Source organism: Ursus maritimus, unplaced genomic scaffold (assembly GCF_017311325.1).
Source record: "Ursus maritimus isolate PB19 unplaced genomic scaffold, ASM1731132v1 scaffold_18, whole genome shotgun sequence".
NCBI classification, from domain to species: Eukaryota; Metazoa; Chordata; class Mammalia; order Carnivora; family Ursidae; genus Ursus; species Ursus maritimus.
Genome location: NW_024424230.1, coordinates 496,189 through 524,180, shown reverse-complemented (window position 1 = coordinate 524,180; position 27,992 = coordinate 496,189). Strand labels below are relative to the sequence as shown.

Below are 27,992 nucleotides of genomic sequence, written 5' to 3'. Positions count from 1 at the left end.
GCTAGGAAGCATGCACATCTCAGGAGTGTGGCCAGGCATGCAGGACAGCGGGAGAGCTCCTGTAATGGAGGTAACTAAGCCTAGACAAACTGCCACCAGCAAGAGGGGCCTAGAGAGCACCCAAGAAGAACTGTGAAACCAGACCGGGACTGAGTATACTTGAGGCTCCAACACTGCCCTGCCCCAAATCAGTCGTTGGTTGAATTGAGGTGATTAGCCACCCCCCCCCCACCCCGGCGCACCTACAGAAGGCTGAGGTGTTGGAGCTCTAGGCCTCTTCTACACATGATGCTGGCGTGCTGCTAGAACAACCGGGACAGCTGCATGGTGTGTCCATAAGGAGCACCAGGCCTGGCAGACCTACGCAGAAGGGAGAAGGGGGACCAAGAAGTGAGTCCTGAGGATCTCCTTGGGACAGTACCTGGCAGGAGTCCAGAAGGCTCTTTGGACCATCACAGATTGACCTCTTCAGGCTTCTAGAACTGTTTTGGGAAAGCTTCAGGAGGGTAGGGGCTGGAGAACTTGAAATAGCCAGAGCCTGAAAAAGCATGTTTCCATGACAGCTGGGATGGCCCGAGGATGGTAGGGGGGTCAAGGATCACCTCCTTTCATTCGAAGAGGATTCAGGAATCAGAAATCTATGAAAATGCCACAACTGCAAGGTAGGTAAAATCTGGTGAATACCACACGTGGCTCTTTTCTTGCAGACTAGGGTTGGGAAGAGCCAACAGCTCCTCATGGCAACAATATGGAAACTGTGCTGCTCTTTTCTGAGGACCAGGATCAAAGTCATGTTAGCAGAAAACATGTCCTTGCACCACAAGGCTCTACTGCATTGATTCCAGAAAAATGACTCGTTTTAGGGAAGTGTCCCGGCTTCTTGGATAACCAGAGAAAAAACCGTTATCACACTCCCTAGGGAGTGTGGCTTCCTTCAACACCTGGCCCATCCTGAGGACTTAGGGGCTTTGAAAGAAGCTTCTGGAAACTACTAGGAGCATCAGAGGTGGGGACCAAGGCGAGAGAACACCCTCTTTGGAAGATCTGGAGTCCACGAGCCCTCTAGTAACACTTGGACAAAGTGAGATTAGTTCTATTTCTTCCTCAATTTCTGTATTTTTATCCATTTCAATTAAATTAACTAAACTGTTGGCATACAGTTGTCCCTATTATTCCCTCATAATCCTTTTTATTTCTGTAAAGTCGGTGCTGCTCTTCTCCCTTTAATCCCTGAGTTCAGTGAGGTTTCCCTCTTTTTCACCTGGTCCATTCAGCTTAAGTTTTGTCTTTTGTTGATCTTTTCAAAGAATCAACTTTTGGTTTTGTAGGATTTCTCTACTGTTTGTGTTTTGTTTATTCCTGCTGTAGTCAATATTTCTTGTCTGTTTGCTTTGTGTTTAGTTTCCTCTTCTGTTCTGATATCTTACAGTCAAAGACTAGATTTGAGAGATTTTTTTTTTTTTTTAACGTGGGTGTTTTGTTCACACATGTCCCTTCATTACCTGCAGCACACAAGCTTTAGTGTTGTTTTCATTCACGGGCTTCTCATTTCTCGTGATTTCCTTTGTTCGGTTAGTTGAGGAGTGCTGCTTAACAGCCACACAACTGTGACTGTCCCCAGCTTCCTTCCGCAGTGGACTTCTAACTCACTCTGCAGAGAGCAAGGTGGAGTCGCTCATGCCGAGTAGTGACGTAACTAGGAAAGCAGCCGAGGGCATGGCTGAGACCAGAGATCACCCAAACCAGCACAGGCCGGCAGGACAAGGGCCGATAGCCCGTAAGGCTATGGGAACCCGGGAGAGCCAGGCGCTGATAATCGCAGGAGTTGCAGGGATTTCCACCGCCCCTCCACGTCTGCCGGTAGTGGGAGGCCGCTGCCCGATGGGTCGCCCCGGGCGGCCATCCCTGCACAGAATCGAGGCCCTCCGCTGCCGGAAAGCAGCAGGCGTGGAGAGCTGCCTCCGACCGGGCTGTGGGCTGACGAACTAACACGTTGTACCATGTTTGCGGGCAGTCACTACGACACCTTATGTGACTTGCAGGCAGCCAAGTTCAATGTGCAGCGCGACGTCCCTGCGTCTGGAATCCCCACCCTGCTTTGCAATCGCTACCCCCACTTTCCCACCGCATAAAGCCGGCTCGGTGCAATGGCGCTCATGACAAACCCCACTGCGGCCACACAACAGCTTGGTCTGAGGAGCCAGACCTCAGGGCGCACCGGGGCGGGGAGGACGCTGCTCCCGGGGCGAGCGTGGTCCGGAGGCCTGCCAGGTCTGCAGGGCGGCCGCACGCCCCCTCCGCCCGGTCTACCCCCGATGACGCGGACTGGGGAGCCCGGCGACCGGCGTGCCCCTTTGCCGGCCTCCTCCTCCGCCGGTGCCCTCCCTCCCCAGGCACCAGGCGACCCAGCGGCCGGAACCGCCAAGCTTTACAAATCGCTAGGAAGGTCATCACTGACCCGCCGCTCCGCGGGACCTCCCCACGCGCGGTCACCGGGCAGGCGCCACCGGGAGCCAGCGCCCCGAACCCCACGATCCAAGTGCCCAGCGGGACGGGGCACCCGCCGCCCTCTGACTCCGGACTGCGCGTGGCATGCTGGGACCGCAACTCCCCGATGTGCGCGTTGCATGACGGAACTCGCAGTCTCTCCACAACGGGCCTCAGCACGTGACTGGGCAGTGGACGGCGGCCCGCGTTGCATGCCGGTACTCATAGTTTAACGACCCTGGGCCCTAGCGCACCAAGGGAGTTGTTGCGGCGGGGGGCGGGGGGAGGAGGTGGCGCGCGGCATGCCGGGACCTCGCAGTGCATGCCGGGGTTTCTGGGCCCGCCCGGACCCGCAGCCCCATGCCGCCGGCGCTCCCGGGGCACATGGGGCATGGCCACGCTGTAGTTCCCGCCGGGCCGGCCCCACACGCTCGCTCCCACGACGCTCCGGGCACCCGCGGACGACGCACCGCCTCTCGGTCCCCGTGTGGGCGTGTGTTTACACGCGGGCCCTGCGGCGCACGCGCGCGGCGTCACGCAACGTCAGACGCTGTCCCGGAAGTTGGCGCGGGCCGGGCGGCGGGTGGAAGCCGGTGCCGGAGCGCGAACTGCAGTGCCGTCGCCTTCGCCGCCTGGGCCGGGGTCGCTGTACCGCCCGCCCGCCCGCGATGGGCGCCGGGCCCTGAGCGCCCCGCCCGCCCGCCCTTCCCACAGTGGCCCCACCCGGCCGCGATGGAGGCGCCGCCCGCGGGCCGTGTTCCTGCCGAGGGCGCCCCGCCGGCGGCCGTGGCCGAGGTGCGCTGCCCGGGCCCCGGGCCGCTGCGCCTTCTCGAGTGGAGGGTGGCGGCGGGCGCGGCCGTGCGTATTGGCTCCGTGCTAGCCGTGTGTGAGGCCGCCGCCTCCGCGCAGCCCTCCGGTTCCGCCCCTGCCCGCGCTGGCGCCGGGGGCTGCGTACGCGCCGAGCGCAGGCTGAAGTCGGAGCGCGCCGGCGTGGTGCGGGAGCTGTGCGCGCAGCCGGGCCAGGTGGTGGCCCCCGGGTGAGTGGGGCCCGAGCAGCGGGGTGTGGAGGGGTCCTGGGCCGGGCACTGGGCAAGAGACGGTCCCCGGGGCTGCAGCTAAAGGGACTGAGCTTGGGGAGACCTTCACGCGTCTGCGGGTCTGTCTAAACCCGACCACAGTCACTACTTGTGACTTAACCGGAGCGCGTTCTCATCCGTCGAAAGTGCAGTCCTTAGAAGATAGGGGCGTTCGCTCTCCTTCTGTAGGCGTCGCCCCCAAGGCTGCGCGGACAGGACGCGCTCCGCCTTGTTATCGCGGTGTAAACTGCTGGGGGTGGGGTACACTTCTTGGGCTGCTCGTAAAGCTAGAGAAACGCGGTTGTAAAGCCTGGTGCGGTTTGTGCATCGTAGCTCAGGAAGGGGGTGCGGCCTCAGCGCGGGTAGTTCAGGATAACACAGGAGTAGCACGTTCTCCTGGGATAGACTCTAACTGCTCATACCTGCGTTTCAACCTCATAAGGGACTGTTTTCTCTTTTTAAGTGGGCGAACCTGTCCATCTACACCTTGTGTCTGAGTTTACCGGTGTTGTGCCCTGAGATTGTGTTGATGTGTGGGTACAGGTGTGTAGATATGACTCATGTAGGTGTTTTCACTGTCGGGAGCAGAAACCCGGCAGGTGAGCATTCTGCTTCCTGCTGTGGTGCTTGGTGCACAGCTTCCCTTTGCCGGGGCCACAGTATATCTTAGGCTATTAGGTGCTCAGTCCCCTTCTGCGCACTCCAGCCGGCAGGTTGTGCCATTTGCTCTGGTCTCTGCTCCTCTTCCTGTGGCTGCACTAACTACAACTTTTGAGCGTCTGCTTCCTGCCACTCCCCACCAAACACCCCTTCCCCAGTGGAACAGGAGAGGACTGACCTCCATCCCAACCCCAGGAGCCTTTTCCTGTGTCCACCTCTCCCCAGTCATTGGAGATGGCACCCTGGTCCTGGGCCTTGGGATAGGGGCCACGCCTGCCCAGTGAATGCAGGCAGGGTGGGATGGGAGCTACCTTGGGGCTGCTCCCTCCACTGGAGCTGTCTGGCTGGCCTCCTTTGGAAGGGAGAGGCTCACTGGGCTGTATGTACATCTGGCATGCTGTGGCATGCTGCCATCGTTACTTTGAGGTCAGAGCCTACCTGACCATCACTTGGGCCTATAAACCAGTGAGCCCACAGTTGTGGAGATGAAGCCCAATGCTGGCGTGTCACTGTGTAGAAGATTCCTGAGGGGAAGGGCTCTTCTTCATGTCCTCCTCTTCCTCCAGTTATCCAGAAAAGGTCAGTAGGGCCCAGACAGGTCAGGGACTAGTTGCAACTAGTTAGTGAGAAACTCCATGTGCAATGCTTTGATCACATCAGCCGGACTAGCAAAGCAGAGGAACCGTGTACATTACTTTCACCAGGCAGCCAAGTAACTAACCTGATGACAAGCTCTCCTGCTGAGAAGTTCTTTCCTTTTTGTGTTCTGGTATTTGAGATTTAGGGTATCTCGCTGCTGTGGTTCATCACGAGGTCCTCTGAGAGTCTGATGATAGTATTTCTCCTGGAGTGCAGGTGTGAGTGGATGCAGGTAAAGCACTATCACATCCAGGCTCACCAGCTTGGAGCTGTCCTTGCTGTCTCTGTCATTGCCAGCATCGGCAGGATTTCTCCGACCACATGGGCAGTTATTCTCAGGCAATGAACAGTTAGTTGCAGGAATTGCTTCTGGGTGTAGCTGAAATAATCACTAGATTATCATCCTGACCTGTAATAGGCTTGTATGTTCTGTACCTGCTCTCAAGTAGAGGTAGGAACTCCTCCTCCGAGAGGGAGGGCGGGCGGGCAGGCAGGCACTGGGGTCCGTAGGGGTTTTGACGTGCCCAGCACCTCACCTTGCTGAGGCTTCCCATCGGCGCCCTATGCCATGCTGCTCTCCTTAGACCAGGTTGCATCCGGAGAGTCCCAGTGTGGGGAAATAGATAGAAGGGGGGTACATATCTATCTTCATATTTTCCACGTGATTAAAATTATTTTGTCTTGAAAATATTCTGACAAGGCATGATGTGTCGTAAACTTAATCTGTTAATGATTAGTTTACCTAATGATGTCCTTCCTTCCCACCTGTCTGCTTTTATGTCTGTTGTCATTCACGGGGAGGCAGTGAAGTTCCAAAGGAGGATATATGAAATAATCTGGGGACAAGTCTGGTGGTGGGTAAGGACCGAAGGGGGTTGGGGGAGGTGTCTCTAGCGGATGTCTGCCCAGCTCCTTCTGTGCCCCATAGTCTGTCTACAGAAGAATGTCTGCATCAGCCAGGGTCTGGGGTGAGTGCTGCATCACTGACCAAGCACCACTGTCCCATGCTTGCTTCGTAGGTGTTAGAATAAAAAATCTCTGAGAAACTCATAAAGAAAACTTAGAGTACAGCCTGAGATTCTAAAGTTAGGTTGTGCGGGATTTAAAATTCTGAGCGCCGTTGAATGGTGCACTGAAATACTTGTCTGCAGAGATCTTGCCTTGGAAGGAAGGAAATTCCTTGTCCATCCCGATGTCATACCGCCTTGATGAATTAGAACATTCTTTTAGTTAAATGATCTTATTCTTCTCTGTTATTATCTACACTATTTAGAAGATTACTCCGGGGCACCTGGGTGGCTCAGTTGGTCGAGCGTCTGCCTTCCGCTCAGGTCGTGATCCGAGGGTCCTGGGATCAAGTCGGCATTGGGCTCCTTGCTCAGTGAGGAGCCTGCCGCTCCCCTGTTGTGCACGCGCTCTCTCGCACGTGCTCTCTCTCTGACAAATAAAATCTTTTAAAAATCTTTAAAAAATGATTATTCTGTTAAAAAGATATTTATGTCTAAAATTGGGAAGATTGTCACTTCATTTAATTGAACCCACTTCAGATGATTTTTTTTCCCCAGTTTTCACTTAACCAGAAAACCATTGGCCTTTTTAGCTGCTTAATTCTATTAATGCGTGCGTGATTTATTTTTATTGCAGTTCTTTTGATTTTTAGGTATCTCATCTAATCCTTTAAATAAAGACCTTTGAACCAAAGCGCTTTGAAGCTTGGTCTGCCTAAAAACTGATGGGTAGGTTTTAATAGGTTGTAGCTTGCATTACCATACTTATTTCCATTTTCATTTTTGAAGTTAATTTCGAAGTATGTTATGAGAAATCAAATATCTGGTTACAGAGGAATGGGCAAATCTTTAATTTCATGTATCTTTTTTAAACTGCATAAATACTGATAGTAAAGCCAAAAGTGATAATAAAGGAAGTAATAGATCAGTTGTCTCAGAAAACGTGCTTTTTTGTTTGTTTGTTTAGGGGAGTGAGGATCTAGACAAAGTAGAACAAATCAAAGTATTTGTGTAATATCTTTAAAAATAAATACAGTTTCTAGAGATTGTAACTAGATCTTAAATATTTACTTTGTACTTTATATTTATAAAATTCCTTAGAACTTAAAGAATTTGAACTAAATGTTGACCTATTTAGTCTTTGTGTTTTGAAGAAACTTTTAGAAGATATTCATGGTTTTACGGTGGTTCTTTGAATTGTGGGTGCTGCTAGATTCCTCCCATCTGGTTGGTCTCGTGCTAGCTGTGAGTTGGTGGGATGGTGGTGGTGCCACTTGCTTTTGAAACACGTTAGGGAAATGGAGTTTTGTCAAAGTAGTCCTAGGAGGCCACACTGGAAGTGCAGACAGGTTAAAGAGAATTCTGTAAAGAATTGCTTTGTGGAATCTCAGTAGCTAAGTGTGCAGATTTTCTGTGGCACTGGGAACGGGTCATCTGTTTTTATTTTAGTTTCTTCAGATGCTTTGGGTTTTGTCTCTTACAAGCACACCTTCAGTCACCAGGCCAGAGGTGGCCGAAGTGCTCTGAAGTGGCTCTGTCCTGGCTGTCACTTCCGCGTGGGCCCCGCTTGAATGGCAGACGGTGGGATGGTGCTTCGGCCACCACCATTGCTCTGCGCCCTGTCGCTGGCACCTCACCCGCCCCTGCAGTATTCACAAAGCAAGTATACCTTTTTGCTTCTTTGTGGACATAATTCCAGACCTAGAGAAAAGTTGCAAGAGTAGTACCAAGAATTCTCATGTGTCACCAGATTTTCCAAAGGTCAGCATGTTGCCAAATCTTCTGTACCCCTCTTTCCCCTCACTTGTGGTATTTGTCTTCCTGAGTTTTTAGGTAGACCAGTCTCCTAAGTTGCCGATGTGATACACTTTATCCCTAAATATTTTGATTTCCTAATAAAATTCTCTTAACTAACTGTGGTACAATGATCAGAATCAGAAGTAATGGCCACACTGGGCTATTTTCTGCTCATTGGATCTCCCTGGTGAGCCAGTATTGTCCTTGGAAGCAAAAGAAACCCCAGATCATGTGTTTGGCTCAGCTGTCAGAGCTCCTGGGTCTCTAACCTTGGGTGGTTCCTCTGTCCGTTCCTCCTTTTTCTTTTCAGTAGCAGCTGGTGGTTTGCAGACTGGCTGTCAGTTCACATTGTGGTGTGCATTTGGGCAGGACTTGCTGGAGCGCCTGTGTGTCCTGAGCGTGCCCATCAGGCAGCAGGTGGCCTCAGTTTGTTCCTTTCTGGTTTGTCACGGTGGTGGCTGTAGTGAAAACTTACTAGTTTTCCTGTTGTAATTACTAAGTGTCTTGTGAGAGATACTTTCTTCCTCAGTAAATATCTTAAATTCTCTCATCAAATGGTCACCCATCGTGTTTGGTATCTTGATGACTCTTGTCTCAATCTCTTCTTTTTTTGTTTTTTATCAGGACTGTCCAGTGGTGGTGTTCTCAAGTCTGTCGTTCCTTTTCCATTTCTGGGTTTGCTTTCGACTATAAGAACAATTCATTTAACAGTGTGGACTCTTGGGTTCTTATTGTGCACTACTGTTATTTGTCCGATGCTCCCGTTGTCCCAGGTTTGGCTGGTGGGAGTCCCTCGAGCTGACCCCTCGGTCTGAGAGCATGGTTGTGTTTTCTCACGCAAATGGTGTTGAGGCTCCTGCTCCTCAGTGATGGGATCACCCGTTTCTCCAAGAAGTCCTGCCTCCTTTTAATGGAGAGTGACATTTAGGAACCAAGATTGGGCACACCATATACCTTTCCCCAGTGCACTTGTATACTAAGCTGTGTGTGTAGAGCTTGGAGGAGGTCCTTGAGCTCTCCCAATCTGCAAGGAGACGGGAAGGGTCAGACCCAACTTTTAACCCAGCTTCCTCACCCTCTGCTCTTCCTGATACACCCCATGCCCTCCGGCCTTCCCGTCAGAGCAGACAGGAAAGCTGATGCATACAAAAGATTCAAGAGAGTTCGGTATTTGTGTATTTGGGGGAAAGTAACTTCTTCAGAAATTGCATTTCATGATTTTCCTATGGATTTTTTTCAAGGACAAACCAGGAAAGTTAACATTTATTGGTGACTGACTTGACGTTCTGGGGCTGGTCTCCTTGGCCGAAGTGTTTTCTCTCTAGAGGTCACAGTGTGCCACTCCCCTCAGGGTGCGGTGCTGGTGGCTGTTTGTTGGGTTGAGGGTAGAAACACTGGGATCACTCCCTGCCTTTCATCGCCTGCATCAGTATCTGCAAAGATGAAATCATCTTATACTGGAAAAGGACATTACTGTTACTTTTTTAAAATACTCTTTCCTTCTCTCTTGGTCATTCCTTCACTTTTTTGGGAATTCTTTTGGCCCAGGCAAAGATGCAGAGGAAGTAGTCCACTGATAATGTCGTACTGCGCTCTGACCCTGTAAGACCGTTCTGAATGATCTTTTAATTCAGACACAGAATGAAGTCTTTTTATCCTCCTTTTAATTTAGACTGGATTTTTTCGAGATGCTGTACTGTGGGCCATATGTGTGTATCCGTCTGGCTGGGTGGGAGGCGTGGCGGGGGGACAAACAGTTCATTCTGAGTCTTTTGAGGGTTAGTCACGAACTGTCATGTGCTGCATGTCCTGTGTGGTCTGGTCCAGTCCAGTGTGCTGCTCTGAGCCCCAGGCCACAGAAATTCCAGAAACCTTTCAGGCCGGGGTGGCTCAGCGGCAGCACATAGCATCTTTTACTTTGTCTTTGGTCAGCATTTGTCAGAAACATCTCTGTGAAGACCTAGGGCTCCTCCCCTGTGAGTGAAGATGGTGTTGTATTTTTAAACACTTTCTTCCCTAGCCTGGCAGGTGTGGCCGTAGCGTCCTGCACGGATGGGTTTATGATGCGGTGGGTTTCTAGGGGGATGCTGCTTGGTTTGGGGCCCCATTTGCTAGACTGTAGCACATGGTGTCTTCTGACTTGAGTATTCTGAGAAAATTGCGTGACATTTTGTTTTGCATTTGATGACCTGCGTAACACCTCCTCTCCCCACGCCCACCGCCACATTAGGTGAAACGTGACATGCCCTGTCAGGCTGAATTCAGATGAAGACCTTGTGTTTAAATTTAGTAGATCCTCTGTTAATGTTTACAAATGTGGGGTTTTGAACTTTTAACACTGTGGGTGACTCACACATCAAGGAGAGTGGACGTCCAGTTTTGAAATGAAGGTAGTTTATGAGAGGTGAAGTTAATGTGTGAGTGATCCGTGTCTCTTACAATCACCACAGAAGGGGTCCTTACAGAAGCTTTGTGTGGTACTCGTCTCGTGTGATAGTCGCTGTCAACATGAAATACTCTCTTCAGGCATTGGGGTGATTGGACTTGTCCCAAGAACCTTTTGAGAGCTGGGCCCCCCTGTGCCTGCTCCGCGGCTGTCACTGACCGCCCTCCTCTTGGGGACAGGGATTGCTAGTGCACACAGCTCTGCGTAGTCCACCAGGACGGGTTTACAAGCTGACACCCGTCCATGTATTATCCGCACTGGGGCTTGCAAGGGTACCCTATGCACCCTCAGCCCCAGCCTGGAGATGCCGATAGCTGCCCCCTCATTGTGACAGCCAGCAGTGCCTCCAGACGCGGCCCAGTTTCCCCTGGGGAGCCCCGATCTGCTCTGTGGGACACGAAAGGCAAAAGCCTTTGACCCCAGCCCAGAAAATTCCATGACCTTTACCATAACCTGTAGGTGAAAGACTCTAGAGAAGGTACATATTCAGGCCGCATTGCCAAGACTTGCAGACTGCTTAGCCTGTGTGCCCCACCTCTGTACCCTTCCACCGCCACCTGCCTCCTGCTTGCCTGCTGGTGCCTCCCTGCTGTGTCAGGGAGTCTGTCTGCTGGACCTTGGAGTTACAGCCCGGTGGAGGGTGTCGTGCGTGTCACCCAGAGCAGTGGGAGCTGAGAGGACTTCCAGGAGGAAGTGTGGCTCTGGGCTTGGGTTCAGACAGAAGCATGAGGCAGAGGTGGTGAGTAGCAGGCTGGTCTGAGCAGAGGGAGCTCCTCTATTGAGGGGACTTCCAGCAGCACTTGGGAGCGTGTCATGGGCCAAGTACGTGGGTCCCAGTGGCCGTGGAGTGGCACAGTGAGGTCCCAGGGGCCTGCAGGGTGACAAGGCAGGCTCTCATGACACTAGCTGTCACCGTGAATGGCACGCCTACCTTAGCCTGGGCTGCCCTGCATGGGTGACCCTGGAAGCCCCCTGGTGACTGGATGGTGCTGGGGGAGCAGGACTGAGTTGTAGCCCAGGGGCCGGCCCCGTCCCCATGCTCCTCTGGGCCTTGCTGTGATGCTCTCCCACAGAGCCCTCTGGAAGGCTCACCAGCAGCCCTTCCTCACCAGGTCTGGTGCGTTGGCCTCATTAGTCGGTAGTCGGCCAGGACAGGGTGCGCATTTTAACTGCAGAGTTTGGTAAGTTTTGACAAAAACGTGTGCCTTAGAAACTACCCCCAGTCAAGGTGTGGACATCTTTGTCTCAGTGGGATTTTCACCCTGTCTGGTCTTTCCTGGGGCTCCTACCTCTGACACTCCTTTCTTTCTCAAAACATTCACTCCCTAGCCTCTGTTGGGACGCTGGCTCCTCAGCGTTTGTGAGCAGTGGTTTGGTTTTGTTTTGTTTTGTTTAATTGACATTCTTTTTTCTGCCTATGTCTTAACTGTTGGGGTTCTCCAAAGGCCTGCCGTCTGTTTTCTGGGAGACGGTGATGCCCTGGCCTGGGATGCACAGCCCATCAGACCTGTGTCGCAGCCCTGTCCCTGTCCACATCAGGCATGCGTTCAGCTGTGTGGCGGCTGGTGGCGCCTGTGCTCCCCTCACTCTGTTCTCCAGGCGGACTTACTGGTCCTTTCTGTACCTGGTCCCTGGCAGGTGCGTTCAGGAACATCCGTGAGTATCCACGGCACTCCTGTGTCTCTTGGTTCACACTTCTCCCGACATCTCCTGCGTGCCCTGGTGCATTTAGAGCTTGTCTGCTCATCCCACCCCTGGCTGCCTTCCCAGCACCACCTGCGGGTTCCAGATCCGTTGGTCTCCAATCTGCCGCTTTGAGTGTGCTCTTAGCTGAGGGGATCTAAAGCCTGGTGCCCCTCACCTGTGTGGCGTGGCCTTGTCCCCCAATCCCACACCTGCTTCCGGTCAGCCTGTGGGGGCCTGTTCTAGAAGCTTCCTTCTGCTGAAGGATAGTTAATCCTCTAGAATTAGTTGCCCCACCCCCTAAGGATTCCCCTTGAATCTTGGTGACCTGGGTAAGACAAAGATTTCTTAAGGACACAGAACATCTGATAAATGGAACTCGATCAAAATTTAAAACCTTATCTTCGAAAAACACGGTTCAGAAAATGAAAAGGCTGATTACGGAATGGAAGTACGTAGCGCACAGAGTGTTTCGACCTGTCTATTGGTTGAGCGAGAGGCACCAGGTGCATCTTCAGGTTAACGTTTCAGGAAAGATTGATGAAATGCTTCTAGCCCGTATTTTGGTTTTCCTGGAAAAATATTCCACAAGTCATGTTCTAGTATAGAAATGAGTAAAAGCAATAGGTGCAGACTGTCCTGTACGTTTCACATCTGTCTGGTGTGGGCGCGGAGGACAGGCAGCGTCTGCAGGCCTGGGCACCAGGTCACACTGCGCCTGAGACCAGAACCCTTCCGTCCCGGTGCCTGTGCGGCCTGCGCGTTCTCATGCAGGAGTAGGTCCCCAGAACCTGTCATCAAAATGCAAGCAACATCAGCATTGGTAAACCCTGAAGACTGGTGAATGAACCAGTTCACTCTGTTTCTCATAAAACCTACCCCAGCATTCCAGGGGCCAAACAGCAGATTTTTGCCAGGTTCCGGAAGGCCTGACAAACCCTTCAAAAACCCATGAGCCAACAGTTGATAGGCACCTTTGACTTTTGGGAAAGTGCAAGTCAGTCCTCTTGCCGGCCCTGTGCCTATCCTCTCAGTCGCCTTCCTGGGCCTGTTACTTCCCCTCCTGCATGCGGGAGACCAGGACGGGCAAGGCAGGGGCCCCGGCAAAATGGAGTCCGAATTGCAGGTGGTTTGCAAGGTGGGCTGCCCTATGGACAGCTCCATGGGCGGGTGTGTCTCTCATGTCCGAATGAGGGCTGACTCGGAGGTGCCTGCCGTGAGGGCCGTGGTTCGGGAGTCCTGGACTCCGGCAGCTTGCTCGGAGGGGGTGGTGTGGGGTCAGAAAGGAGGGTGAGGGGGCTCTCATGTGGGCATCTTGGGGGACTGGGCTTGGTTGGGCAAAGTGCTACAGAGCCAGTCAAGTGGAGAGAGCCAGCTGGGCCGTGGTCCCAGAGCCAGACCCGACTGCCAGCTCCGACACCAGCGGCACAGAAGCTGGTGGTGGAAGGTTAAAGAAATGCTGGGTGCTGGAGGAGGTGGACAGCAAGCAGGGGGCGGGGGGGACACAGCAGGGATGCTCTTGGCACATAGATCCCCAGTGTCAGGTGAGCAGGAACCTGGAGCAAGAAGAAATCTTTGAGCAGCTGCCATACAGACAGGGAAGGTTTCTGAGGAGCACTGTGGTCCACTGCAGGGGTGGCTTGGTTGAAGACTGGGGAGACGGGCAGATTCTAGGTAGAGGTTTAAATGGTGCAAAAGATGGGAGGACACCTCCCTGAAGAATGCCAGCAGCATGGTTTGGGGTCGAGCATGCTGCTGGGCTGTGGAGACACGGGCAGCAAGCCCTGGGCCCAGTCGTCGGGGCACCGAGTGCTTGGTTGGGGAAGAGGGGGTCCCGCCCCTGGTACCGGGTACCCGTATGGTACCTGTGTGAGCCCATGAAAGTCCTTTGTGGCCCAGAAGCTCTGGGGCAGCATGGGTGAGGAAGAAGTGTGTGGCACTCACTGGTGGGCCGACTCACAGACCTCACAGTGTCTCTATGGTCTGTGGCCTTGGTGAGGAAGCACCCAGAAAGGCCCCCCTTCACACATGCTGGCCTGACAGGTGCCCGGGTGCCCCGGCTCTAGGTGAGGCTCCGTGGGATCAGCAGACTCCCGTGGTACTGAGTTATTGGGCCCCCAGAGCTCTGACTTGGTGGTGGTGCTCTGACCACCAGCCCTTAGGTGTGGATGCCACTTACCCTGCTTCCGACCAGGACTTGATAGTAGCGCACAAAGGAAACTGCCGCTTCTGTGTTGGTGAGAACCAGAAATACAATAGTAGTGCCATCAGAAAAAGGTCATTGAGTGCTAGCTGCTCTGTAGACTGGGAATGATCCACACGAGACTGCATTTCTTTGGCAGTATCATACCAGGTTGCTCTTTGCTGTATTCACATAAGCTTTCGTGTTTATGAATTATTACCAGAAGTGTAAGAGTGTGACTCTTGCTGTAACCCAAGTCTTTGTATTCTCCCGAGCCTCCTCTCCTGACAGGGCTTACGTGGTTCTTCCAGCTGTGGCGTATGTGGCTGTGTTGTGTTTATACGAGAGAGACCCCTGCGTGAGAAGCCCCCTCTGCTTCACAGCCAGGGAGGCGGAGCCCTGCAGGGGTCTGGGGGGTGCCACCTGCCGGGAGTTCGGTGGAAGTCCCCGGGAGAAGCGGTACCAGACCTCAGGGTCTCTGTACCCCCTGCGGTCATGTGCTAAACCAAGGGATTGTTCTTCTCCCCTTCCTGATTTGGGACCATTTTCATCTCTTTCTAGAGCGGTTCTGGTGCGGTTGGAAGGATGTAGCCACCCGGTTGTCATGAAAGGCTTGTGTGCTGAGTGTGGCCAAGACCTAACCCAGTAAGTACTGGCAGCTCGTGGGTGGAAGGCGGTGCCTCTGGGCGTTTGAGATGGGGTGACCTACTGATTCAAAGGGGCATCCACGTCCGACAGCAGATGGCAGGCACCCTCCTTATCTGGCGACTCAGGTCCGTCTCCCAGGGAGGCATCCTCTCTGGTTTTATTTCCATAAGATTGGAAAGCACTGGAGTGTGTCTGATGCTCACCCAGGGGTAGTGGGTTTGCTTTCTCCTTAACCGCCGAGCAAACTGCATCCGTGGTCGGCCTGCGCCTCACGGCTCCCAGATCCCCCACCTCGCTCCCTGGGCTCCTTTACCACCAGCAGCAGGCGGTCACCCTCATGGGATGGGCAGAGCAGCACAGACTGTCCTGTGTTTCCCTGTTTCAGTGTGGCCGTCTCAGTTCATTTCTGGGAGATCTTTGTGAGCTCTTGGTGAGAACTCCCCTGCCTGCTCTCAGCCATCAGGCGACCTTTCAGGAGCTGTCAGCAGAGTGAAGCGGGGCACTAAGCTAGCTTGACCATCACCGAGGTGTAGACTCGAGTCTTACCCTCGCAGTCCCGTGTGCATTCTGTGGCCAGCTGACCAGTTCCAGGTGTTCATGTCAGTGTGCCTTCTGCCTGCAGGCTGCAGAATAAGAACGGGCAGCAGCAGGTGCCTCTGTCCACAGCCACGGTGTCGATGGTGCACAGTGTCCCAGAGCTGATGGTGAGCTCCGAGGTAAGGCCTGACTCTGGCAGAGGCCAAGTGTGAGAACGTTTCCTGAGGAGCCTCTGTGGGCCTCTCTTACTGTGCACAGGGCGGCTGGGGAAAGTACCAGGCCTGTCATTGATGGCTTCTGAGACAGCCACTGGGGAGACGGGTGGTCTGTGTGGCCCGCGCTGTCTGCCTGCGGTGTGGAAGGCTGTGCACGTTTCTTTCTTTCCCGAAGGGTTCTGCCTCCGAGGGAGGTACCAGCCCCACGGCCCCTGAGTCGGGAGCTCTCTGGGGTGCTGTGGCTCCTGTGGTCCCCCTGGCACAGAGCAGGAGGCTGACAGATGGGAAGGCGGGAAGCCACTGGCAGCTGGAGGAGTGGGGATGAGGGGAAGGCATCGTGCACACTGCCATGTGCAGAAGATGGTAGGGCCGGGAGCAGGGGTGGTGACAAGTGTCGGGTTTGAGAGGCACTTGCCGCTGGCAGAGCAGGTGCAGGGGACGGGGCTGGGGAGGGAAGAGAAGGACACTTATCGTGCGAGTCCTCTTGGAAAAGCACGCAGGGCCGCCCTCGTGGGGCGGAGCCTAAGCACCCAAGAGCCAGCAGGTGTGTATGCTCAGAACTGTCTTCACTTCTCACGCATTTCAAGAGTCTCATGGGCAGTGTTGGTCAGAGGCGTCCTGACACCTTTTTTCATGGGGGGGGCGGGGCACCAGGACGGAGCCTCCCACCAGTGATATGGAAGCTGGGCTCTCATCTTCCTGTGAGGCAGCTTCAGAGCTGCCCATTTTCGTAGGTAAGTAGGTGAGACGTTTCTCAGTGTTATAATTCTATCAGGTTTGTGCTTTTGAATGATATATACCAGCTTTTGTTTTTTCGTGGGAAAGACAAAATGCCAGATAGAGGATTCTGATTTTCCTGAATTATTGAACTTTGAACAAATGGAAATACAGAAGAGTATATGAGCGAGTAAGAGAGACAGAGACGGAGACAGAGACAGACCTGGGAAGTTGGGGGATAAAAAGAGAAGAAAGTGTCCCGCATTGTTCCTGCCATGACGGAATTACAGCTGGCCTGTGTCTGTAGCCCCTTCCAGACTGACGTAGCATTCTCGTGGCTGATCTGAGTGGGACCAGGAGCTTGTCTGTAGCAACAGGAACTGAACGGAGGAGGCAGAAGCTATGTGCACCCCGAAACACAGGTTGCTGGCCAGGGCCCCTTCCCAGAGGAGAGTCCCTCACTGGCCCCATAGGCCACAGTGTGCCGCGCCATCTCCAGGACCCCCTGGGTCTCTCCTGAGGTGAATCGGTGTCCCTGAGCGTGCCAGGAGGCGGAGACAGCACCGCCACTCCCCTGCCACCTGCCTGTTGCTCCACAATTGGCCCTTCCCCCACCTCAGCTCTCCTGCCTCCTCCCGTCATTCTGCAGCTCATGGCATTCTACCAAACTCGACGGACACGGCTGCTTTCTTTTCACCTCCTTTTTCATTGGTTAACACGTTAAGTTACAGAATTACAATCAGAAATCCTCGTGTCATCATCAGCCACAGGACCAAACGGAAGTGGTTTGGAGGCCCCCCAGGGCAGGCCTTGTGGCCTGAGGTGTTGTGTTAGCGCACAGGGGCTGCCCGCGCGGTGGTGCCGAGAGCAGCGAAGAACGCCTCTCCACTTCCTTTTGTTCTCCTGACAAAAGTGCAGTTGGTTTTGGATCCAGATATACCTACTTCATGATTCTCCTTTGTACTTTAACCTCAGCAAGCTGAGAAGCTGGGAAGGGAGGACCAGCAGCGGCTGCACCGAAACAGAAAGCTGGTGCTCATGGTGGACTTGGACCAGACGCTGATCCACACGACAGAACAGCACTGCCAGCAGATGTCAAACAAAGTGAGCGCTTCTCGGGGCCGGGCAGGCTGGGGGGCGCGGGAGCCCAAGGCCTGTGCTGCTGGGGTCATGTCCCTGGCCTGGGCCTTGCGGGGGGGCACCGGAGCGCACTGCCGCCAACTGGTTCACTCGGTCCCCGTGTGACCGTGTTTGTTGGGAGGGCGGAGGCCTGGGGTCGGGCAGTGGGTGGGCAGCAAAGGAGGAGGAACCGTCTTGGTAGAGACGAGCTGATGTTAGATACCTCCAGGAATATCTCAAGTATTGAGGGTGGGGGTACAGGTGGGTCCTGGGTCTGTACTCGAGAGACTGCAGATAAAGGCTGGGATTCTCCAGGGAAATTAATTTTTCAGAGAAAAGTAAAGGGTCAAGGATGGAACCCTATTTCGGTCCACATCAAAACTGTTCCCACATGCCACCTCTTTTCCTTGGAATGGACCCTGAGAAGTTGACTTTCTTCTGCCTGCTTTAGAAGGCATTTACTAATGCCTGTCACAGAAGGCTGGGACCAGCTTATACTGTCATTAACAAATGAGGCCTCACCAACATGGAAATAATCATCCTTTAGAATTCTTTGTTGTTGGGCAGTCGATACATAGACCGTGTCAGATGTCAGGTCACCAGCATCTGCAGATAGCGGTTCCGTGTTGTGGCTGAGCCCCGCGGGGAGGCCTCTGACAGAAGTGCGGAGGCTAGGCCAGCAGCCGGGGATGCAGGGAAGGAGAGGTTTGGTCACAGCATGCAGTGACAGCTGCGTGTCATCGGGGTTTGGCTTCGCAAACAAAGGTGGTGGTACCGGCGTCCGTGTAGACCATCTCCATCAGTCCTGTAGGCGGTGGGGTTTTTCTTCCTTACCGCACGCTGCTGCCAGTGCAGGGCTGTCCTCATAGCTGTGGTCAGCAGTGGATTTCTTCTCACTCGGGTTCAGTCCCACCTCCTGTGACAGAGTGTGTGCCGTGTCGCTGTCTTAGCCGTTTCTGTGTGTGGTGAGATCTCGTGTGGGTGTGTATTTGTGTGTGACGTGAGGTGCTAGGAAGTCCTTTGAGGTTGTTTCTTTCATAACAACTACTCTGCTTCACGGGTGTTGTAAAGAGTTGGAGGACTTGGTGTAGGGAAGCACTTGCCGCAGGCATGTGCATGTGCCTGTGTGTGTGTTGCCCCAGATGGCTGGGGGTTTTGTTGTGCCTTTGAAGTTGGCACTTTTAATTCATTTCATAAAAGTCTGAACTCGTTGCGGCATGCCTGTTCCTCAGCTTGTGTGATCTAGGAGCTGAAGGCCTCCTCCCTTCCGCGTGGACAGGCGTCAGCTACGGCTGGCCGCAGTGGGTTCCATTCTTGCCTCTGCCCCTGCCGGCACTCTGGTGTGCACCCACCTGCCGGCAGCATCCAGGAAGATGTGTTGAGTTCTGAACTTTGGAGATGCAAACTTGTGTTTTTAAGGACATTGCCACTACCCCTGTGGAGTAGGGGACCATGATTCTAGAAGTCCACACTTCCACATGTTCCCACAGGACAGCTGCGTCCTGAGCGGTTTGACGAGTCTAGAGGTGGTAAGAAGTTACTGAGGACCTGGGTCACTTACCTTTTTGGTTTTTTCTTCAGTTCAGCATATTTTTACTGAGGAAATTAATGATAAACAGGATTAAAAGGATCAAAGTTTAGCTTCCTTAGGAAAGTTTGTATATGAATCACGTCAGCAGGTTGGCATCACTAATTTTACGTGTCTACTGAAGGGGGTTTGGAATACCATGTCCGCTTTTGTGCTGTATGTGTAAATTAATAAACCTGCTTGTGGAAAGAGTCAGGGAGCCGGACTACGTTAGTGGTTTACTCCCGTCACTGCCTCAGGAGGACGCTGTCGGTGGGTCGCCGGAGACCTGCTCTGGGTGACCAGCTGTGGCTCAGCTACTCAGCAGAGGTTCATGTTTGAGGAACCAGACACGCACGTCATCGCTCAGGGACACTTGCTTTATCCCTTATCAGAAAAAGACCACGACAAAGTAGTGTGAGGACCTGGTGACATCACTGAAACCCGTGGTAACGGGGTGGTTCCCTCAGCTGTCTTTTAGCAGCTAAGGAGGCACAGTCCCTTCCATGGTAACCATGGGTGGGTGTTGCGGGTGCGCGGTCTGGAGGTGCCGTCGGGTGGCCCCTGCCTTCTCACCAGGTGTGTGTGTTCTCCAGGGCATCTTTCACTTCCAGCTGGGCCGGGGCGAGCCAATGCTGCACACCCGTGTGCGTCCCCACTGCAGGGAGTTCCTGGAGAAGATCGCCAGGCTGTACGAGCTGCACGTGTTCACGTTCGGGAGCCGGCTGTACGCCCACACCATCGCAGGTGGGTGGCTCGGGCCTCGCTCGCCCCGTCCTTCGTCAGCGCTGCTGAACGTTGTCCACAGCGGGTTTGCTTTACCTCTTACTTTCAGTGACACCCTTAAAGATGGAGGGGGAAATCCAGCTTTCCTAGACTCGATTGCATCTCAGAGCTGGCTGTTGCTTCCCCAAATGCATGGGCCGCTCCCACTCTGGGCAGGGGCGCATTGCAGGCCAGTTTGAAAGTGGCTTAGAACTGCAAGTAGGTGGAAAGTGGAAACGTCTTCATGTGAGCGTACGTGAAGTTGTTGTATTAATTGGTTTGGAAATCCCCCCGGAGCCACGTTGCTGGGGTCTGTCTGTACCTGACGCTTGGAGCATAGGCAGCCTGGCTGTCCGTGGACATCAGCACTTGCATTAGAGTGACCACAGCACCTTTGTGTTCATTCCAGGGTGGCCAAACTTCCAAGTTGAAATGTGTTTGCTGGTTGGTCTTGGTCTTGGTCTTTGTTGAAGGAGAATTGACTTTTGAACCCCCCTTGAACACGTAGCACCTTTGTAATTTTCATCCTGAGCACGGCAGCCATGTGTTGAAGTTCCATCATCTTGTGTTTGCCTTTGTTGTGTGGCCACCTGGTGTCCCCACTCCATGGAACCCACATACCACTGACTGACAGCACCCCAAGCCGAAAGAGTAATCAGGTCCTCAGGTGCCCCCTTCGGGCTTTGCCTCCTGGCCACAGGATGACTTGGGCCTTCGGCTCCGGAGCTGTGACTTCTCTCCAGATCTCCATCAGCAGGGCCCACAGAGGAGTAGCGAAGATAATACTGATTTAGGTAGAAGGGCCTGGGGGTGGGTGGGGGTGCCCCTGGAGGCTGAGAGGACATTCCCAGGGGCCTAGGGCAGTCTGCCTTGTTCCTGTGTCAGGCTCTGCTTTGTACCTTAGAATTGCCACATCCCAACACAAGCAGAGACATTAACAGGAAGTACCCTTTGCCCCAGGCCGAGGGACCCACTGCTGTCGGATGGCCGCCTCCAGCATTGGCAACGGCGTCACGCACACAAGAGGACTTGGGAGGAAGCCCATGGCTGATGGGACGCGCGTGCCGTGCACAGCCTTGAGGTGGTCGGGCCTTCAGAGGGCGGGTCTCTGGCACGGAAAGGCCTGGGGTTGGGGGAGTTGAGCTTGGCCTCGGGTGGATTTGATTGTTGACAGAGGGCAGCCGGAGGTCTGGCCATAGTTTTTAACAACCACAGTTTCTGTAGCTTCCTCATCCTGTCAACTTTTAATTTTGAAAGTTATCATTTTCACAGGACATACATTTTTAGTATAATTAGGAAAGACCTATTTTGTTGGAACGATTAAGAGCTTGGGATGCTTTTCATGTGTTTGATTGTAGAGTCTAATAATTCTGTGAGTCAGCTTCAGGGTTAGGGGCCGAGTGTCTGTAGAGGACGTGCGTGTTCTTTATTCAGTAAGAACGTGTGTTTGTAGCATTGTTTGTCGAAGTGAGTGCTCTGTGTTGGTAAGTGCTGATGGTGTGGGGATCCCACAGATGGCAACAGCTGGAGGTGTCGGCCCCTTCCCTGCTGTGTGGCAGGCCCTGTGCACGCAGACAGCAGAGCGCTGGGGCGCCTAGTCTCTGACGGTGTATGAGGCAGACGTGTGGTCTCGGGGTCCTGCTGGGGAGGCAGACGGGAGGCCGGCCTGCTCTGCGTGCTGGCCAGCAGCAGTGGGCTGCCGAGATGGGCTGCCGAGTCTGTTGACAGCGCTGATGGGACGTGCCCGAAAAAGGTCTCCAGAGAACATGGCAAACTTGGCGGAGTAAGTGGGAGAGGCTGCCGGGCGCCTTGTTCACCGCTTTGCTTTGCCAACAGCCGAAGGCACAAGGAAGCTGCACGTGGTGGTGAAACTAGAATGTTTGGTCCCGGCCCCTCATGTATGCATAGCGTGGTGGGTAGAAATACGTGGTCACATGTTTGTGGCCCTTGCAGGCTCTGCGCTCCCCGGGGGAGTAATGCTGAGCTTTGTTTATTCTTTATCTTCTGTTCTCAGCCAAATTCCAGGTCATGTTAAAATTCAGCGAATGGTTAATGAACAGATGCCCTTAAACACATTAAAAGGAGCCGTAAGTGAATCACAGTCCTGCAAGAGAGATGAGAGCGTTTGGTTCTAGGGTATGATGCTTAGTGTCCTGATGCCGTAAACAGCAGGGCCCTCACCATACACAGACGAGGACGTCAGCCAGTCACATGTCTGACCTTTGTTTTGTCTTCTTTTCAAAGGCTTTTTAGACCCTGAGAAGAAGCTTTTTTCTCATCGAATATTATCGAGGGATGAATGTATTGACCCGTTTTCTAAAACAGGGAACCTCAGGTATGTAGCCTGGCTGTGTTCATCGAGGAGGCTCACTGTGCAGTGTCCAGTGGAAAGCATGTCCCACCAGTAATTTTGTGTTTATTCTCCCCGTTTCCAGCTTTATTTTCACAGCACTTAGATACCCTGCTGTCTTCTAGCCAGGCTTCTTCCTCCCCCAGCTACAGGCTCTGGTGGGCTCCCTGGTGGGCTCCCGGGGCATGCAGACCAGAGCCCCAGGGTCTAGGGTCTGGGGAGGGGGAGTGAGAGCAGGGCTGGGGCAGGGGGGAATGGGAGGTGACGAGCAAAGGGACCCAGAGCTCCCGTGAGCACAGGACAGCTTGAAAGAAGGTCGAGTTGGTGTCTCACCATTCTGTTTCCTTAGGAGCTTGCCTGCTGTTAATCCTATTAGATCGTTCCCAGATCCAGAGTCACAGTCCCATCTGCTCCTGGTTGCATTCCCTTCTATCACCGTGTGCCGTGCCGTCCTGCCCTCTGTGCTTTGACGGTGGGGCCCTCCCACCCCCAGTCCAAAGGCTCTTGCACATGTTCGCTCTGTACAAGGAATTTCCCTACTTCTACCCAGAAAGGTAGTAACCCCCCCCCCACACACACACACACACACTCGTTCCCACGCAATACCGTATCAGCTATAACTTGTTCTCACGCATTTTGGTTCCCGAGGATATTTGGGCAGTAACACTGCGGCCTCCTTCCGCTGGAGTTGGCCGTCCTCTTGCAGCATTGTGTTTCAGATTTAGGGTGTCCACACACATAGGGACCTACTCGAGGCCATAGGAACCAAGAGGAGAAACTGAACGTCCCTGCTTCAGAAACCGACCTCGCATGTGCTAGTTAGTGTCAGAGTGAGCACACTGATGAAGACAAAGGAAAGGGAGAGGTGTTGTCAGTGACGGATTCAGGGGAAGCTACCCACAGGAACAACGCTGGAGGGGAGCCGCGTGCTCCCCAGTGGGCACAGGTAACTGGCACGTGGCTCGTGTAGGTAACAGGCAGTGGGGACTCTTTCCCTAGTTTTTATCTCCCTCATCTGGTGTTAAATGTGCCGGAAAGCACGGACTATGTAAGTTATTTTAGCTGCTTTCTGTTTTACACGTGGGAAACAGACTCAGGAAATAACAGTAATTCTGGGCACATGAACATATTGCCTGGGTATTTGTAGCCATTAGCTGCTACAGGACTGAGCAGTGGCAGGCAGTCCTCCCGAGTTTATTTCCAGATCCAAGACAAAATCCACTTTGAATTTTGAATGCTACAAGTCTGAGTCCCAGAATTGTGGACGGAAATAGAATTTCACAAGACCATGTGAGGGTAGCAGAGTGTGTCTACATCTGTCAGGTGGCTAAGCCTTGCTAACACGTCTGTTGACCCTGTACATACTAGTAGTACTTTTGGACTTGAAGAGAGACCACACAGGTACACTGCAGGAAACCGTCGTTTATTTCGGAGGGCTGGGATACACGGGCGTGTCCTCCTGCCTTCACCTGGAAGGCCCTTTGCGGAGGAGCAGGCACCTGCAGACTGACATGCTGACGTGTGGCGGTTTGCGTGTCAGCTTCCCAGGACGGGGACACGGCCCCCAAACATGACTCTGCTGCAGCCCCGTGAGGAGTATCAGACACAGTGGAGAGAGCCAAGCTATGCTAGTCTAAAGCCTTGCGGTGTGATTTTCATCTGTTTCTGACTAATCTGTGATCTGCTGGCTATCCATAAAAGATTGTTGTGACTTTTAATTGATTATTTTTGGTAAAGTGTGCTAGTTCTGGTACGTTTTTATTTTTAGAAATCTCTTTCCNTGTGGAGACTCAATGGTTTGCATTATTGATGACCGAGAAGATGTCTGGAAGTTTGCTCCCAATCTGATCACCGTGAAGAAATACGTCTACTTCCAGGGCATAGGGGACATCAACGCGCCCTCTGGGTCTCGGGAGTCACAGGCGAGAAGGAAAGGTGGGTGAGGACCTTCTGGGCGGCAAAGGAGTAGTTGACACATGCTTCCTGGAGCCTTTCTTGTGGCTGCTTTGTAAAGTTTGTTTCTTCTTGTTTCAGCCCTCACAGAACTGGTTGTGTTTATTTATAAGAATGAAAAGTGTGATGTTTAGTTTCCACTTTGGTGTTTTGTTTTTTTTTTAATGGTGCTAACCTAAACATTTTCCCAGTTGAATGAAGATTTAAAAATTTGCTTAATTTATTGTGTCTGAATCCTGCCTGTCATCCTGTTTTCTCTTAAACGGCAAGCAAGACGGCGGGAGTTTGGCCGTCGCAACCCTTGGAAAGAGCAAGCTGTGGGCCGTAGCAGCTCCAGCTTGGTGGTGGTTGGCGCTGTGCCCGGGCCCAGAGCCTGCAGGGAGCCACACGGCTTAACCCGTCAGGCGAGCGTGAAGCCAGAGTCTATCTGAAGAAGATGCGAAGTTTTGGTGTGAAGTGTGTCTAGGATCTTTAATTTGTAAACACGGTTTTGAGGCCTGCAGGGACTGCTGCAGTCACTAACAGCTGGAGGCCCAGGCCAGGGGAAGCAGGGCCTGGGGGCGACACCCTGCGCGGTGCAGCCAAGGTGGGGCTGGGAGGCCGCCCGTGGGCCATCCACCCAAAGCGTGGAAGCCTTGAGTATTCTGTCCATCTCTAATCCTTTGTGAAAACCAAGACAAAGTGACCATCTGTGACCGGACGCCTAAAAATTTGCCTTTACGGCCTGAGTTTGCCGAGCCCAGGTCTAGAGCACGGTTAGAGCCAGACGCGGGGGGTGGGGGGGGGGTGGGTATGCTGCCGTCGCTTTAACAAGAGCTTTCAGTTGGACAGTAAATAACGGTCACCTTTTCTTTTGTGCACACGTGTAGTAAATCAGTCTCCGAAAGGTGCCGACATCCCAGAACAAGCTCCATCCGTCCGGGAGACCGAGGAAGGACGGCAGGTTTCTGGGGTCGAGCAAAGTAATGGCCTTGGGAAGCCCACGAGGGAGCTCAACGGGGGCGCTTCTCCACGGGGAGACTGGCCCCTGCCTGGGCAGGAGGAGGAGAGAGGCAGCCGGCCCACCGCCCGTGGCCCCTTGGCTGATGGCAAGGGCGCCCCAGCATGTGCACAGCAGCACGATCGGACATTGCCGGAAAAGCGGTCCGCTCAGGGCACAGCAGGCGGTGACCTGGACTTTGAACTTTCCAGTGACAGCGAGTCAGATGGCCAGTCGTCCTCCGATGGTGAAAGTGGGGAGAGGAGGAGCCTGGAAAGGCCTCAGGGAGCACGAGATGCAGGGAAAGTGGCCCAGCGGGGTGGCCCCCCTGGCTTAGGAGGGGAGAGGCCTGCAGGAGTGAGTCCATGCGGAGAGTCTGCCCCGGGTGTACATCCGGATGTGCAGGAGGAGGGCGAGCGGGACGGCCTCTGCGGGCTGGGCGGTAGCTCTGCTGATAGGAAGGAGGCCGAGACTGAGTCGCAGAACAGCGAGCAGTCGGGCATCACGGCAGGCGAGTCCCTGGACCAGAGCGTGGAGGAGGAGGAGGAGGAGGAAGACGGGGACGAGGACGACCACCTGGTCTACCTGGAGGAGATCCTTGCCCGAGTGCACTCTGACTACTATGCCAAGTACGACCGGTACCTCCGCGGGGACAGCCAGGAAGCCCCCGACATACGGAAGATTGTCCCGGAGCTCAAGAGCAGAGTGCTGGCAGATGTCGCCATAATATTTAGTGGTTTGCACCCGACAAACTTCCCGATCGAGAAGACGCGGGAGCATTACCACGCCACGGCCCTTGGAGCCAAGATCCTCACGCAGCTGGTGCTGGACCCCGACAACCCTGACAGGGCCACCCACCTGATTGCGGCGAGGGCAGGTGAGTGCACCCGTGCCAGCCCCCCTCCTGCCTCCCGCCATCCTGCCTGTGGAGGGGGACACAGAAGAGCCCCGTGGTGCTCCTGGGGCAGGGTACACGGTCACTCTGAAAGGGCACGGCTGCTTGTTCTCTGCCAGCTTTCAGAAGCCTTGTCCTGAATCATTGCCTTGTACGCGTCTGCTGATGATTATATGTTGTGTCTGCCTGTGTGGGTGCGTGCTGTCCACAGGCGTTCCATAGCGTGGGCACGGCACCTCGTGTTTCCTGGCCCGCCACCGTTGCGTGTTCCACGTCGTCAGGCTCCGCCGCCTGGAGTGGGGGGCGCACGCAGGTCGGGTGGAGAAGGGGGCATGGGTTGCACATGATGGAGCCCAGTTACATGGTGAACAGCTCGCACAGTTCAGTGGGGAGCGGGCAGCTGAGCGTGAGGGTTCCAGCTGGAACCACGTCCGTCCTGAGGGATTGAGGTTGGGAAAGTCACTGTAGGAACATCCCCCTCAGATAGACTCCAGGGATTTCAGCCAAGAAAACAGACCCTCAGTAATGGGCAAATGAGAAAGAAACACACATGGTTGCTAAAAAAACAAAAACAAAAAAACAAAACCAATGATTTTTTATTTAAATGGTCTTCACAAGCGACGGTGTAGTGTTTTCTGAACAAAGACTGTCCCTGGCCACTCTGGGCACTGCTCCTCCCACACCTGCACCTGCTGAGCCAGGGTTTCCAGGTCACTGCCTCCGCATGAGGCCATCTTGCCCCCTGGGGCTGAGCCCTATGCCCATGTGTGACACGTCCTGGTGTGAGATGTGGGAAGATCCTAACTGAGAGGTGGGGGCAGGCTTGTTGCAGCCCTCAGGCATTCCACACGTGCAGTGAGCCCAGAGGCATGGGGAAGGAGACACCGGGCTCGCGCTCTGCCCGTGGCTCACTCCTGCCTGGGTGCCCAGCCCCCTTGTCCTCCCCTCTCCCCGATCCCAAAGTCACTGCTTGTTAACTCAGAGATGCGTGGTGGCGGAAGTGCCTGTAGCTGGCTTGGCCTCTGCCCGCATGGTCATAGCACAGTGCGGCCCAAGCCTGCGGTGGGCGGGACAGGTGTCCTCGCCAACTGTTGACGAGTCTTTACAAAGACACAGACATGTGCACGTCAGGGACATACACACATTTCGCTCCCATCCACTTGGCCTGCTGATACCACAGCCACTGTGGCCGTTGCTCTTCAGCAGGCTGCACTGGGTGCGGTAACAGGGTGACCTTGGTGGAGAGGGCTAGGTGGGGCTCTGAGCCCACAGCAGTGGTGGGGCCTTTGCCAATTCCGAGCCCATGGTCTTGGGGAAGAGCTCTCTGGCAATTGGCTGCAGGTCACAGAGGCAGTGGGAAACTTCCCACAGAAATGGACGGGCGCCTCTTGGCTGGTATGGTGGGGTCTGTCATATCCCTGCCTTCCCCGCTGGCCTGCCAACGGGTCCAGTGAGACCCCACAGCAGGTCCCCGTTTTGTGGGGCAGGCCGGGGGCAGGCAGCAGTGGTTGGACAGCAAAGTCTCAGATTTCAGACACAAAGATGGTGCCAGGCAGGGTTCAGAGCCCAGCTGAGTGATTCGAGGCTCCCATGCGCCTGCAGCCTAGGCTGAACTGACTGAGCTGGTTTCCCTACAGGCACGGAGAAGGTGCGCCAGGCCCAGGAGTGCGGGCAGCTGCATGTGGTCAACCCGGACTGGCTATGGAGCTGCCTGGAGCGCTGGGACCGGGTAGAGGAGCAGCTCTTCCCACTCAGGGACGACTACGGCAGAGCACAGAGGTGAGCGCCACGCCCACACTGCCTCCCACTCAGCACGGGCCCGGCCGGAGGATGCCGCAGCCTGGAGCATTCAGCCCGGCCGCGTGCTTCCGTCCCTGTGGTCCCTGTGGTCCCCCAACCAGCAAGGCCAGGCCCTCCCCACCGGCACCGCCAGCCCTGCAGAGTGCAGACTGTCTAAAACGCCATCACCGTCTCAAGAAGTCAGTTGCTTTTTCTCCCTGCAACGCCCGCAGGGAGGCTTGGCTTGCCTGCGCTTCCTCCCTGGCCTGGGGGCAGCATCAAGAACAATGCTGAGGCTTCATGGAGTGCCGGTGGCCAGGGCGACAGTGACCACAGTGAGGGGCAGATGGGAGCCTGGTGGGTCAAGGTGGTTCCGCGCGTTTGTGGGGGGGATGGTCTGTTTTGTTGGAAACGGCTTGAGAAACTGTTTCCTGTCGTTTGTCAGACTTCAGCTGTTGTGTTTAGGGGTGAAGTTCTGAGATAGGCGTCAG

At 54.2% G+C, this 27,992-nt stretch overlaps 1 protein-coding gene across 4 annotated transcripts in view; it reads left to right on the top strand.

Annotated features, from left to right (window-relative positions):
* The first annotated feature begins 3,219 nt into the window (after positions 1 to 3,219).
* The window catches only part of CTDP1 (CTD phosphatase subunit 1), a 54,513-nt gene continuing 29,740 nt past the window's right edge, over positions 3,220 to 27,992 (top strand). For 3 of the 4 annotated variants that reach the window (XM_040632412.1, XM_040632416.1, XM_040632413.1), the window contains exons 1-9: positions 3,220 to 3,524; positions 14,539 to 14,622; positions 15,248 to 15,341; positions 17,070 to 17,198; positions 19,377 to 19,527; positions 21,790 to 21,880; positions 23,664 to 23,830; positions 24,718 to 25,704; positions 27,360 to 27,501. In XM_040632412.1, coding sequence (XP_040488346.1) covers positions 3,220 to 3,524; positions 14,539 to 14,622; positions 15,248 to 15,341; positions 17,070 to 17,198; positions 19,377 to 19,527; positions 21,790 to 21,880; positions 23,664 to 23,830; positions 24,718 to 25,704; positions 27,360 to 27,501 — 2,150 coding nt within the window. The remainder of the gene's footprint in view (positions 3,525 to 14,538; positions 14,623 to 15,247; positions 15,342 to 17,069; positions 17,199 to 19,376; positions 19,528 to 21,789; positions 21,881 to 23,663; positions 23,831 to 24,717; positions 25,705 to 27,359; positions 27,502 to 27,992) is intronic. The other variant, XM_040632415.1, reaches the window with a different exon arrangement.